The 15,416-nt window shown below is 39.4% G+C and overlaps 1 protein-coding gene across 1 annotated transcript in view; it reads right to left on the bottom strand.

Annotated features, from left to right (window-relative positions):
* Positions 1–15,416, bottom strand: part of LOC137972649 (neogenin-like) — a 74,885-nt gene that overhangs the window by 10,410 nt on the left and 49,059 nt on the right. The window contains exons 3-4 of the mRNA XM_068819383.1: positions 9,967–10,149; positions 7,904–8,211 (exon numbers count right to left, since the gene is read on the bottom strand). Coding sequence (XP_068675484.1) covers positions 7,904–8,211; positions 9,967–10,149 — 491 coding nt within the window. The remainder of the gene's footprint in view (positions 1–7,903; positions 8,212–9,966; positions 10,150–15,416) is intronic.

Genomic DNA, 15,416 nt, shown 5'->3' with positions numbered 1-15,416 from the left:
AGAAACCAGGCCTTTGATTTTCACTAGCAAAACCAATTGAGTTATCCAGTGGATAGTGATTTATCCAGTGTGGATAAGTTGTTGTAGTTCTCCCAAATTGTGGATAATTGTGGTCTCTGGTTTAAGGAAATGGAATTACAAAGTGTATTCTGTTTTAAAATAAAGAGGACGCCCACGGGAATTCAGAATCTCAACAGTCGAACTTGAATTATTGTTTCCTGTATTTCAAAATATTCCTGTTACCGAGTTTATAAGATCGACTGTGAACTTGGAAAGTGGTTTCAATGGCAGAAGTTACGGAAGTACTATGAGGATTTCAATGTTGGCTTGAATGGAAGCTACTGATTATCCTGAGGGTTAAAGCTTTGTAGTTACGCAAACGGCTTCGGAGTTGGTGGTATTTTTCCAGCTGATATTGTTTCATGTATCACTTCTGGCCTATGCACACTTTTACATGCAAAGCCACGTTTTATGCATTGAAATGTCACTGGCAACGCAGACACAAGGCAGACAATGTTTCCACGGCTATGTTTCCATGATCAAATTTTCTACGCGACTGTTATTTCATACAACAATCCACAAGGTGTCAAAGCAGCTTAAGCGGAATTCTCGCGAGTTGTACCAATGTGCGAGTCAGCGAGCCTTGCGAGTCATGCGAGTCATGCGAGCCAACATGACGAGCCATGCAAGTCAACATGCGAGTCACACAGTTATTGAAAGCTAACCGTTTTAAAATGGGTGCTTAGACTTAATAACTGTTTATCAGCGCTATTTGAAATGGGTGCTTAGACTTAAATGCGAAATTCGCACGGCTCCCATGGCTCGCTGGCTCCTAAATTTGGCAGACCCTCCGAGATCAACTCCAAACAGAAAACTACATCGGTGCCAGATGAACAAAGCAGTGAAATCATAAACTTTGTAGTGTAAAAGGCAAACTAAATGAACTTACCACTCTCATGAATGTTTTTTCAAAACGAAAAATAAAACGTACAAAAGATGCATTGTATTCCGGTGTTTCTTTTACTAACTCCACATGCGCAGACTCACGGTATAATAACCCAAGCGTAGACGTCCATTTTCGTATTCTCGGTATTGGACTGGAACTAGCTTGCAATGGACGCTAATGCGGGGGAATCTTTTCAAATGGAAATACTTTCTAATATATCCCCCCGCATTAGCCTCTAAGAAATATCTCAAGAATATTTCTTAGAAATATTTCAACTACGGCATCCAAGAAAATACTGAGCGGCAACGTAAGAGAAACTCGAAAACTAATAGACAGTACGTTAGGTCGTAATTCTAAAACGACAATGATTAACGAGTTTTCCAGTGGGGGTCGATCATATACTAACAAAAAAGAGATAGGGGATAAAATTAATTTACATTTCGGCACGCTCGGGAAGAAATTGGCCAAGAACATTCCATATACAGGTGCGCCAAAGGAAAAAATCATAAGTAAGAGGGCATCTACAGGCCTCGAAAACTAGTTATAGGACAGTTGGTTCCAGCAAAAATAATAATAAAAAATAGCATTTCAGCACTTGTTTGACAATTTTAATGTGAATCTCCGTAAAAACGAAGGCTTTCTTACTTCTATTCCATGTATTCTTATTCCAGAATACAGTCAATCGAACGCCCCTTAATATATACGATAAACCTATAGAAAGGAAAGCTATCATAAAGTTGCTTAGCGTACACAATGACGAATTTAGACTGTCATAGGATAATCATATATTGCACATCGTACCAAGCTAACAGCCAAAATGGCTTGTGTATGCTTTAAAAATACTCATCCATATTCACTAGTCGTTTTCACCAAGCGGATGAATTTCTCAAGACACGTGAGTAAGTTGTTATACCTGGTAATTCACCCAAAAAACCTGAAAGCCTGGGGACGGATTTCAACGTGGCCCCAGGGATTTCAAAATAGCGGGGTAAATAGATGAACAATGGAATGCAAAATGAAGAATTATATAATACCACGAGTGGTATTATGTAATGCCTCATGTTTATTAACATAAATTATGCATTTCATGACTCCTTTCTTTGTTGTTCCTTGATATCTGCCACTCGGAGAAAACCTTAAACGACCACCTTGTTGCGTTCCTGGTAACCTTTGCAATGCAGTCTTCCGAGTCTTTTTTCTCTTGTTCTTCCACCGTCTTTGGCCGCCTAATTTAATTGTTGTTTTGGAAACATGTCGTCGTCGGTTCAAGAGCCCTCAAAACACTAAACCGGAGCATTTTTACGCTTACTGGCCAAAGTGACTAACATTTTTATACATCGCTGAAATCGATGAAATACATTTCTTCGATTTCCAGGTGAACTAGACTGGCGCGACTTCTTATATAACGTCTTTTTTGTTCAGGGCGTTTTTCGATTCCTAGGCAAACTGAGCTAGACCGCCTTTCACGGAGGAATAGTCTTTTTCCCATCACGATTGGTCAAAACGGCTATTGAATATGGGACTCTGAGAGGCTCTAACGGCGCCCGGTCGCCTGAGGCGACCAACATTTGGCTTCGGGCGAGTGAGAAAAATTACCCAGTTGCCCGGCCGGGCACTCTGACTTATTGTATTTCTAGCAGATAAGGCGGCTAAAAAAATTTATATGCTGGGCCCGGTTGTTCGAAAGCCGATAAACTAAATCCAGGATTAGCCTAAACTTTTCTTCCATCTTTTTAACTTTTCGGTGTAACTTTTTTTGGCCTATTTTTGTTTTTCACGATTGACTTCTTCTAATGTAACGTTTTGCCGAGTATCAGCGTTGAACATCATTTGGGAGTAGACAAATAAACTCCTTGGTTAAATTTTAATATGGGATTAGCGTGAATCGGCTTTTGAACAACCGGACCCTGGGCCCGGTTGTTCAAAAGCCGATTAACGCTAATTCCAAATTAAAAATTAACCAAGGAGTTTATTTCTCTACTTCTAAATGCTTTTCAACGCTGATATTCGACAAAACTTTACGTAAAAGGGCCGTTCCACATGATTTCACATGTAACATAATTAATTAAATAAAGAATTAATTAATTCGGGCAACCAACTTGGAGGGCTGGGCACCCCAGCTGAAATGCTTGGGAGCCCAAAGGGCTCCCCGAAATTTTACTTAGAGCACAGCCTTGGATGCATAACTACAACATCCGACATCCGAAGCAGCAAGTTTGACATGCACTTGCCCAAACCTGAGACAAACTGGTTAAAAAGATCTTTGCTTGTCGAGGGCAACAGCATGGGATGCACTTCCAAGTGACATTTGAGATTAGCTTTAAAGAGTTTTTTGAGGAACGATCAACCCGATAGTTAGATTTGTTTTTTTTTTTATTATTTATTATATTTATTCTTATCGATAATTATTTTTTTCTATTATAAAATACTCAAATTTTGGTTTTAGTAATTTAGACTCTGCAACATACATGTAGCTAACATTAGTACTATTTAAGAGAATTCTAGCATTTTTTTAACTACACATAATGTAAGATTAGATATGTACACGGCTCGTTTAGAAACCAATATTGTATGTTGAAATTACTATCCTGTAGGAGTAAAGTCATTGTATGCGTGCGTTTGCCCCTTCAATGTTGTCTGAACGCATTGTTTTTCTCGACAACGAATTAAGTTTTCAAGGGTCCACCTTTCGCCAGCAGCATTACTTACTTGATGTCCAAACACATTTTTGGCCTAAAAAAACTTTCCAATTCACGCATTCCTCTAGGCCTAGCTACAAATATTTCGTAAAATCGTCTAAATATGTTCCCGGAAAGTCCAGATATTTTTCCAAAATATCTTGCTGTTTCCCCCTAAATATTGTAAAAAAATTCTTAATATCCCAAATATTTTCTTAACAAGTTTCTATAAATATTATAAACTGATCAAAAACGTAATTTATTGGCAAGACCGCAATGCGTCAGTCTCTACAAAGTGACTAAAACAAGTACAAGTAAATGGCAGCACTAAAAGCTAGAATCCGGAATCTGGAATGCGGAATTCGGAAACAATTTGCGAGAACTACTCACTCCTTGTACGCTCTGCTATAATCTGCACACTCAAGTATTTCACTCTGAGAAAATGTGTACTGTAAAATGCATCTGACCTTGCTATTCTCAGTAGATAAACAGATTTGAGAATGGTGATGGCATCATCCAGCTAAGGTAGTCCAAATTACAATAAAGGAATCTTAAACATTGTTTAATTTGTTTTCCTTATTTTTTCACCTGACTTTTTGGGTTCAAAAATGCTTGTTTTTAAGGAACAATGCGCCTGGAAAATAGGGAGTTTAAGCAGGTGGGTTTTTGAGACGCGGACGGCAAACAGAAGAGAACATTTCGCGTGCCAGGACAGTGGTGTCTCCCAGATTTTTGTACCAATCATCTCTAATGGAGAAAAGATATTTTTTGGTCGTGTAAAGACAAGTTAAAAGGGAAAACAGCTCACTTCCGGTTGCCGTCCGTGTCTCAAAAACGCGCGTGCTTAAGCTTCCTGTCTTATTTAAGGCTGTTGTTTTTTAAATGTAAAGGACTCAATGATTACGAGAACTGAAATCTATGTATATATTAATTTCTCTATTTATTTATACTTATAAGGCCGCTCTTATATCTTAAGATATATGATCTTTGTCTTATTTTCTACATATATTTTTATATGTTAAATTATTGTGTATATACTAGCTTATTTATTTAATATTTTAAATTAATATTTCTTTATTTATTTCAAACAAACTCCTAGTATAGTTTTTACTGCCTTAGGAGTATACCTATTAAAGATTAAAGATTGCATGAATCACGGAGCGCGACTGAAGCTGTTGATTCATGAAGAACATACAGTAATACCGTAAAGTTCCGATGGTAACGACCCCCCGAAATTAACGTCAATTTTTTGTGGCCGCTAGAAGTCCGGAAAGTAGCGACTTCCCCACCCCCTGAAAGTAGCGAGACCAAGTTTTTTAAATTGTATACCGTATACCATTAATATGTCAATCAATAGTCAAAATTTTAATGTACAATAATATGTTCGTGCAGTGTCACAAATTGTTCAAATATGTTGTCTCCTACATATGACTCTCTAATGCTACGACAATTGAGACTAGAGACCAAATCTTTCATGAGTGAAATAGGTGGAAAAATTACAAGACGATAGCATTGCAATCCTCTCCAAGTAAACGATCAAAAGCGTAGGGGGCTAGTTCAAAGGCCACACTTTTCCCAGCTCCCTTTGGAGCAGAAACAAACATATTTTTGCTGTTCAGGGGGCTCGATCGAGCCCCCTAAATTAAAACACCTAGCGTCATAAACTTGTAAAAATATAAAATAAATACAGGTACATCTTAATTAAGAAGGCTAACTCGCTGCTGTTCAATGAAGCTAAAACGTTATCTGATTAATAAACAAATGAGTACCGGTATTTGAATATTTTGGTTTGCTGCGAATGTGGTTCTTTTTTCACCAGGCCTGTGATTCAGACATTTTGCCTAACATTAACTGTTTCCTGCGAATTGTTTGCACTACGCTAGTTACTACGAAAAGCCCGTCACATACGATGCTGTAGTTCAGCGTTTTGCGGAAAGATACCCCGAAGAATGCTCCTTATGGATCCCGTCTTTGATGAAACACAAAGTTTGAAAAAGGTTTAAATGCAGCATACTTTTATCATAGTTTTATAAATGAAAATTTGATCCGAAGTACATAACCTTTTATATTTTTTTCTCAATGCGCGAGCGGGTGGAATTCTGCGAATCCTGCAATCTGTTTGGCCCTGGGAGCGGGCCGAATTTTCCTATCTTGCCCGCCAACCCGGGCGGAATCCTAGCCCCGGTTGCGTAACCTTGTGTAATGACTTTAATTTCCATTTTTTGACACCGAATCCGTTTACATACAAAAGTAAAGGTTTCCAAACAGATTTTTAGTAGACAAGAGGCCTGAAAATAGAATTCAAATAAAAATGTTTCTCTTTGAAAAGTGCAGTTTGTAAGTCACGTACTGCATTCGCTATCAAACGCGGTGCGAGTCAAGACTTAAAAGAGTGACTTTAGAAAGGAAAAGAGAGAGAAAAGAATAAAGTTATTTACCAGCTAAGGGTCGGTCCGTATAGCGAAAAACTGTGATCTCGGCCTTGGAAAGCTCCCCTCGGCCTGCGGCCTCACGCAGCATTTTCAGGACCTCGGTCACAGTTTTTCACTACAAGGACCTCCCAATTGGGAAATAACATTATATCATTTTGCGCAGCTCTGTTATATTTTATTTGAAAAATATGGAATTTTAACTTTAAAAAACTAGAAATTAAAACCCGCTGACTTTGCCTCAGAATGCCGGAAACCGCGTTTCCGAGGACTAAAAATTCCAAAATTTAAAACATCATTAACATGAGAAAAAGAGGGAGGGAGATCTGTATCATGACAAGGTCAACACCAGCCTCACTTTTATTTACAGGCCTGGGCCCGGTTGATCAAAAGCCGATTAACGCTAATACCGAGATTAACAATTAACCAAGGAGTTTATTTCTCTACGGCCAAATGCTGATTAACGCTGATATTCGGCAAAACTTAACATTAGAGGAAGTCAATTTTGAAAAACAAAAATAAGAAAAACAACTTTCACCAAAAAGTTGAAAACATGAAACAAAAGTTTACGCTGATCCTGGATAAAAGTTAATCGGCTTTCGAACAACCAGGCCCAGGTAACTAAGCACACAACTCAATCTCGACTCCAGAGCTCTTCTCTTGACTGAGGGAGAGAAGATCTCTGGGGAACCTTGAAACAAAGTGTCTTCTCATTGGTTTTCGTGAAGAACAATCAAAAGCGTCTCTAATTGGTGCATTCATGTTAGCACCAGGAGTGAGCAGTCGCCGTAAGGTTTAAATAGCCAATTCTTGGCTATAACAACCCTATGGCACATGTTCTCCTACATACAGTTTCCGAGAGCCTTGGGTCGAACCGAGACTCTGGTGACGAGAATGGTACACAACTGTAAAGAGGTCTATTCAGAACTGCAAGCTTTAACAATTGAGACCGTCATCACTTAAGAATTACGTAGCTAAATGACCAAGATGTGTTTTGCCTTTCCTAATTTATAGGGGACGGGAGCAGGACTAAAAAGGGCGGGAGCCGAGAGATAAAGGTTCGGGAACTGGGAGAGCAAGGTACGGGAAGCGGGAGGTCTTAAACTCCCCTCATTGAATACTGCAGCATTCGCCAAAAGGTAAACTAAATGCCTGGCTTCATCTATGGAAATGCTGTGCAATTCAAAGAAACTTTACCATCTCACCCCAAGCTCACGGAGAATCGCTGTTGCGTTACATAAATTTTATATGGTTTTTTTTGTGGGGAATTTAGGCCCGTTTTAAATGCCGCATTTTACATGTTGCGAATGAAATGCAAATTAGCGAAAACAATAGATTTGTCTCATTTGCATTAGATTCGCCACGTGTAAAATGCGACGTTTAAAACGGGCCTTAGCGATCGTTATTTAGAGCATTAAGATAAAAATACACCAGAATTTCTTACCTTGCCTCCTCGTCTTATTTACGGTATGTTCTTAGCATTTCTGGCCGTTTTAGCGTGATTCTAGGGAGTGTTAGTTCTACCGTTGCTCTCTCATAATTATGTATGATTCCCCAAGGTTGGTTACTTGCTGGCGGCGGTCTTGCATATCCGCCGAAGTAAATCAGCCGTAAATTCTCTCCGAACACTCAGGTCGCCTCCAGATTTAGCCCAGTGCACGTTAAGACCCTCCTCTAACTAATACCTTCTCTATCGGACAAAACAGCTGCGGTGCGGGAATTTCGGCTTGCTAATCTAACGACATGGACAAATCTGACATGGAATTTCCTCATCAGGTGGTGCCGGAATTTTCCCATAGAATGTGTTTAAAGAAGTCTGGCAAATCTTCCCTAAAAAGTTAATTACAAACCTTTTCTGTCCCATTCTCTTTGTAGGTCGTCCAGTTCATGTTGTCCAACGATGTATATATCTTGTATTTTGTTGTCCATTGATCAGCAGTTGGGTTTCCTTGAGTTGCTGTGGCGCAAATGTAGAACTCATAACCAAGGTTGATTTGTAAGAAGTCGCTAGCATTTCTTTTGGTGCTTGGTAACCATGCACCATTTCCGTTCAGTCGACACTTTTCAGGTCCATAACCAAATCTGAATGAGGAAGCTGAGTAGACGTCATCTAAAAATATGCCAATAATGAACCAGCTAATTGCTTGAATCTGACAGCCTAAACAAAAAAATAAGGGATTATATTAGCAGGACGAGTGGATTTGACAGCTGTGTAGTTTGACATCAAAAGTTTAATAACTAATGTGGTTACTTCCAGATAAAAGTTCTTGGCCGCGTTGTTCAGTGGCAGTGCCATTACCGCATCTGACTATACATGGGCAAAAACTTAGAGCCAAGTACCAACTAAATTATTTATCCAGAATTAGCATAATTGTCGTCTTGGTTATAATGAACCGGAAGACCTGCAGTGGAAAAGGTGGACTTTTCATTCGGCGACAAGAGACTTGGACTGTAAGCAAATCCAGTTGAAATAAAAAAAGGAATGTCCGACTCTCAATGTTGAAGATACTCACTAGCACAACTTTGAAATTTATAGACACCTGATATTTAACTATTAGTCACCGAAGAGAAGGTGTAATTGTTTTAGTATACACCATACAACACGAAACAACGCGAACCGAAAAACTACGATATTTTTGTAAAATGTGGTCGGAAACTTCAACTCTCGCACGCCGGCTACTCGGAGAGGAATAGTAATTGGATAATCAACTACGAGTTAGCCAATCAGCGCATGCGGAGAGAACTATTCATTTGTGTGGTAATAATAATTTCGGTTTTTGAAGGCTTTAAGCTAAAGAGATGTCTCTGTTTCTTGAAACATAAAAACATGATCTTCTTTCTTAAAGAAAACGGCTTTACACACTCACGCTAGAGGACTCCACTCAACTGCAGAGTAATGAATCCGTTTTCAAGTTCACATACCAATGAGCGAATACAGGATCGCGACTTTTGGTTCTCCCGCCCATGGCCAGTTTTGAATGAGTTATTGGTCTTAATGAGGATTGTTAAGGTGGCTCCAAAGGGTTTTCCACAGGCACGAGTGGGTTTTCAAAGGAGAAGGATTACAACAGAGAGATCTTTTAGACGACAAACACTTTGAAATTGTCTACTACTTTTTTCAGGCAGTTTCCAAACGTCGTCCACGAGTCCCCTACTGTGGCCATGATGGCAGCAGTACGACACTGCCAAAAGTCCTTTAAAATCAGTTTCGAAAAATACGTTAAAAACTATTCTGAAAATTCCAGAAAACTTTTACCTAAAATTAAGCTAGTAGAACTTGCATTATTTGTGAAAACATCGTTGGAAGATCGTTAAAAAAAAGAAAATTGTAAAAGTTTCGACATATTGCTAAACACCTCTAACAAATTTTTATTCCCGGTTTATCGATTTTAGGTCGCATTTCTATTTCTGTCCACATTTTTGGATTCATGAGCTGACGCGACCAGTTTAAGTATATGGCTTACACGCGAGTGCTCTGAGATTAAAACCCTTTGCAGCCTCCTTAACTTAGTCTTCGTGCTCCGAGATGCTAAAGAACTACCACAAACCACTATAATTTACCACAAACGACAGTAATTTTAGCCTACAGGTCGCATTTCAGTCGAATATGATACAGATGAAGTTCATGATGCAAGCAATTAAGTTCAATTAAAGCGATTGTCGAATCGAAGCTTTATTATAGGCTGTCGTCTAAAAAAGTTGATTTCCTGAATTACATTAATCGTGTCAGCTAAGATTACCCGTCGAGTATTTTTTAATGAAGTTGAAATCTTGTGATCATTACAAGAAAAGTGATTTTGCATGCGAAAGATGTTGAATAACTTGCCAAATTACATTATAATCAAGAGGGGCCGGAGGGCGGAAATAAGTAAATCAGTGAAAATACAAGCCTGTTATATCGTAAATATTATACCTCTTTGAGTAGAGTAAACTTCCACTTGAAACAAAGAGATAATATATCCACTATGCCAAGTCACAGTTACATGTCTTCCCAACACGCTGGGCCAACAGAGGGTGCGATATCTGTGAATTTCCCCGTAGATACGATCTTCAACAGGCGCTCGACATTCCTGACCTTTTTCAGCTGATCTTGAGGCTAAAAAAGGTGTGAATACAAATCAACATAACTGCACAACAGATCTATGAGTCACTCCATGAAATGATGGCACAAAAAGTTTAAGTAATTCATTTCAGCGGATTCATGAGATTCTCGTTAGAGTTCATTTTTGGTTATGTTTAGAATGCTTTAAACGTTTTTTCTTTTTCATTTTTTTAGTTTAAGTGTTTCGGATTGTGGCAATAAGAGCAAGTAAAACTACAATAGTTTTAAACCTCTAGTATGTTTACATCTAGTTTTAAAACAATTATACATTCCAGGCAACATTTGCGTTTAATGTTTATTCATTCATTCGGTGGACATTATAGAGTGAAACGTTTGGCCTTCAAACCGAAAGTTAACTGACAAGAGAATGATATTATTTCCCTACTGACGAAGTAGGGAAATAGTGCTTTTGTGGCTTGACATCTGTCTCTAAAACAATATTTGATAAAACAATAATTATTGAATTGGATTTTTCTGATATGCGTGAAGAAACAAGCTCTCTGGTGGAACCCACTTTCCTTGACCTTCATTATTCCGCATGTCACAAAAAACTCTTTAAAAATGGGGTTATTTCTCTTCGCTCTATAAAGAACCTTAAAAGCATTAATAAATAGAGGATGATACCACATGACCGCCGGGAATACGAACTTGTCTTTATCTTAGGGTGCTTTCCCTTTGTTGGAACTACTCGGCCACACCCATCAGTTTCCAAAGATAATGCAACAATTAGAAGGAACACTTCCATGATAACCCCTCGCATTCTTCTGGAGGAGTATCTGTCATCCTCGTGTGTTAATTTAAAGGTGTTGTACAGTTAGTCCTTCCTAATGCCTCGTCGTCTGGCCGGTCAGGTCTGTCAAATGGAAAGCGTCTTAAGAGTGCTGATCGTACATCTCACGAGTCAGTGCAGCAAACGAATGAGAGATATATCAGCGCAAGAAGAAAAAAATGGTATCCCCGCGCGGTCATATACCACGTTCTGTTTATTAAACAGATAATAACAATCCAAATCTGAGACATCTCAGTTTTTATTCATTTTAAAAGCATCGAAAAAGTGATCACCGTTACTGAAGAAAGCCAAAGGTAGTTTCACTGTCTTCGTATCTTACAGTAATGACATCAACAGCCACATGAATTCACGCATGAACAGGATGCACTTATATTATGGTATGAAGATATATTATGATATCTGCAACTACGACGACATCAATATCCTAACATCTGAATGATAACAGTGTCTTATGAAATTCATTAATAATTCATGTGGGGAAAACAAAAAAAGTGTTTGATTAATCAATATCTGTATATCTGATACAGAATTCTCTTATTTACATAAAAGTTTCTTTTGAATTTCCCTGTAAAATGTCTTGAATCATCAAAAATACCTAGTGTACATTAACACTTTAATGCTGACGTTTAATAAGTCATAAACATATGTTACATATTCATCTTGCACGACGAAGATATCAAATTTCATGAACAAGAAACTGAATCCTGGTATATCATCGACATCTATACATGATAAATAAATTGTTGTCATCATCATCATCATCATCATCATCATCATCATCATCATTATCATCATCATCATCATTTTATTTCAATGTTTAAATTTAAAAATTGAAGAAATACACAGCCCGCATATAGCAAAGATAATCGAGGCGGGTTTGTAACTTACAATCAAGTTAACAGTAAAAGAGGTAAAGAAATAAAGAAACAAAATAAAAATAAAATAAATTGGTATACATGGTGTTTCAAAAGTTCGTTCCGATATTTTGTTGGCTCATATTTCAGTAATTGCTATAACCAGGAACCCATGACTCGGAGCCTACAACTCTACTGTGTTCGTGCAACGGCGTTTTCACAGACCGATTTATTTTTAAATTGAATTTTCCGCGAATGAGACTCCCACAGGAGCCCGATGACCAATTACAAGATATTAAGCTGACGTCATAGGGTCACCGAACCGGAACTGCCTTTGTTTTTTGACCTAATTCGCGGGAAGGGCTAGTCTAAAAATAAACCTACTTGTGAAAACGTCGTTTCACAGACGCTGTATGGAAGTTGCACGCTTCAGGATGGGCTCCTGCTATAACTACCTCTTGGAAAATTAAGTATGTTATTCGTTATTGATTTTACATCGAATAACTTAAATATTAGTAACCAGTATGGCCTCCTTTATTTTTTATGATATTTTCTAAGCGGCGGGGCAGAGTAACGCGTGAGCTCCTGAAGCGTGTCGAGAGTTGGCATATTTTCGCCCGAACCGTAGTCTCCTTCTCAGCTAGTGCAGTGTTTCAGGGGATAGGACTTTGTACGTTGTCTCGTCAATGATGTTCACATCAGGCGAGTTTGCCGGCAAGTCGTCCATGGGTATAAAAGTTTGGCAAATTTTCTGACACCATGTCTGATCCGCCTTAGAAGTGTGCGCTGGCGCTCTGTCCTGCACAAAGGTCATTGCCTTCTTTGAGCTAAACAGCTGTCTTTTCGTCGGTCCGTCTGTAGCCTGCCGCCTTGAGGTTTCACTTCTGTTTTCTAGAACTTCTTTGATTTAGTACGTGGCCACTGGGTAGGACAGGGGCGTAGCTAGCATTTTTCAAAAGGGGGTTTACATTCTCTCCCTAGGTACTTACTGATCATCCACGGTGTTTTTGGTAAAGTGACAATTTTTCGGATGAGCACCGAGTGCGGGGGGGCAAGAAGCCTATAAAATAGCTGCATACTATCGATCTCAGACGTCCTTGGACAAGGGCGACAAGGGCGTTGATTTCAGTCTGCGGTTAACAAAATCTGATCACGTGATAACACTTTTGTGCCTCTGTGGTTTCGTCAACACCGTTTCGTGCTTTTCTCTTTGGGGTGAGCAACAGAAAATAGAGTCACGAGATCGGTTTTTCCGAAACCGGAGAGCCACAAAAAGTGTTATCACGGGATCAGAATTTTTTTAACTGGAGACTAAGGCAGCGTTTACACGAACGCTGTTTCATTTGTAACCGCGTAGTTTCGATGCCGGTTACATCTTCTGTTTACACGACACCGATCGAAACTGTTGCCGAAACCGTGTCGATTTGAAAGCGCTGGCAAAAGTGGAGCGTTTTCAAAACGATGCAGTTTCATCTGTCATGTAAACAGTGAAACCGCATCGATTTGAATACGGTTACTATTTTGGTGCGAAATTTGCATTGTTCAATTCAAAATAGTGAATTTAGCACATAGTGCAGCACTCACTTATAACATCACTTTTTTGATTTTCTGGCGAAAACGGTTTCGCATCGATTTTGACGCGGTTTCGAAGTCATGGAACCGTGTCGATGTGAAACCGCTTTCGTGTAAACTCTACCTGAAATCAACGGTCTGTGAAGTGGGCTGAAAAAAAGCCCTTGTCCATGTGCACGGACGTCTGAGATCAATAGTACATGAAGCAAGTTGCAGATGGCATAAATTTCTCTGTTCTAGTCTCACAGATATGGTTTGTATTATGTCGTTGACTGCCACAAGGGAGGAGGGGGGTCACGGGCACCCCAGGATCCCCCTGGCTACTCCCCTGAAAGATGTGTAACTTCGTCAGGCCACAACCCGTCATTTGAGGAAGGCTACGGCAACGACAGCGCCAAAATGCCGGAATATTATTCGCTAATAGAACCAAAATGATCGTGCTGCACGTGCGGCACGCATTTTTGAACACATCTCTCCCGTACTCGTAAAAACCACTACGTGAAATGACCAAATTTAAGGTTTTGACGACAACGTGGACAAACTACAGTGAATCTTTCAGTCTTAATCTTTGCTTCAAATCCGTCAATACCAATCCATTTATAGGACACTTCGCCCATATTGTATAATATAACCAAGATGGAATAATCATGAAATACTTAGAATAGCTCAAAGTTATATTTTGAAGTGACGTTTTCGTCGCCGTAGCCGTCTTGGTTTGTTTCAACTGGTATGCCGGCGGAACGTCGCACTCCTGAGACCCCCATAAGATGTGGTTTTCTGGATTCGGGCAGAGACCAGCAGAGACCAGCACAACGATAGAACCTGTTAAAGTTTTCATTTTACAAGAAGAGCGTTCATGGCTTGTCGTGTTCCTTACGATGTGTCAGGAATATGCTCATTCCAACTAATCAAGTTCTCTGATGATGTCCATCCCAATCCTGGCCCGTTCCGGACTGGCAAAAAGTTCCCCTGCGGCGAATGTCAGAAGTCCGTCCGAAGTAACCAGGACGCCATTTTGTGTGCCACGTGCGATCAATGGTTTCACGCAAGATGCACAGGGATGGGAAAGCAAGTCTTTAAATATTATTTGGAAAACTATCACCTTGATTGGGAGTGTGCTTTTTGTTCTCTCCCTAAATTCAGCGATTCTTTTCTCGACCAAACCGGGAATGAGACTCTAACAGAAGTGAACTGCACTCATAATGATCTTAATTATAATGTCGCAGTTTCGCTAAACAAAGCGTACCCTAGGGATGACGATGAAAATTATCTTCAACAAGCTGCCCAACTTCTCAACTCCTTAACTAAGGACTTAAAAATTGCTCATCTGAATGTCCGCAACGAGATCGACGAGCTAAGAGTACTACAAAGCATTTGTCGTTTCGATATAATTGCCATAAAAGAAACGCATCTGGACAGCTCAATTTCTAATAGCCATTTGAACATAGATGGGTTGAAGATCTTCCGCCGAAACAGGACTAAATGCAAGGGAGGTGGATTCATCATGTTTTGTGCTGAATATGTGAAGGTGACCCATCGTAAAGATAGGGCCAGATTAAATTTCCTACTACTTCTGCATTATTTTCAGTTATCTACAGATCGGACTGACTTGAATTTCCGAACTTCTTCGAGGACATATATGGTGTTTTCGAGAAGGCGTGGATGAAATCTGACACTATCATTCTACTTGGTGATTTTAACTGTGACCTTCTAGGTATTGACAGCAAAACAGACTCTGAAATTCATCCTAAAACGACAAGACTGTTGATCTTGTTTCAGCTTTTCGACATGCAAAACATTGTCAACAAGCCTACAAGGATCACACCTGGATCAAGCACATTAATTGATTTGATAGTTACAACAAAGCCCAACTTAATCAACCGCAAAGGCGTTCTACCTTTGGGACTTTCAGACCATCATGCCTAATTTATGCAACTCTTAGTTTCAGGCTGATCGTTTTACGATCTCGGCTTCATCGTGGGAGACGAATGTTTCTGCGTGGCCGATTGCCTTATGATGTGGATGGTGCTCGAACATTTCAATTG

Source organism: Montipora foliosa, chromosome 10 (genome assembly GCF_036669935.1).
Source record: "Montipora foliosa isolate CH-2021 chromosome 10, ASM3666993v2, whole genome shotgun sequence".
Lineage (NCBI taxonomy): Eukaryota > Metazoa > Cnidaria > Anthozoa > Scleractinia > Acroporidae > Montipora > Montipora foliosa.
This window is presented reverse-complemented; position numbering and strand designations above follow the sequence as displayed.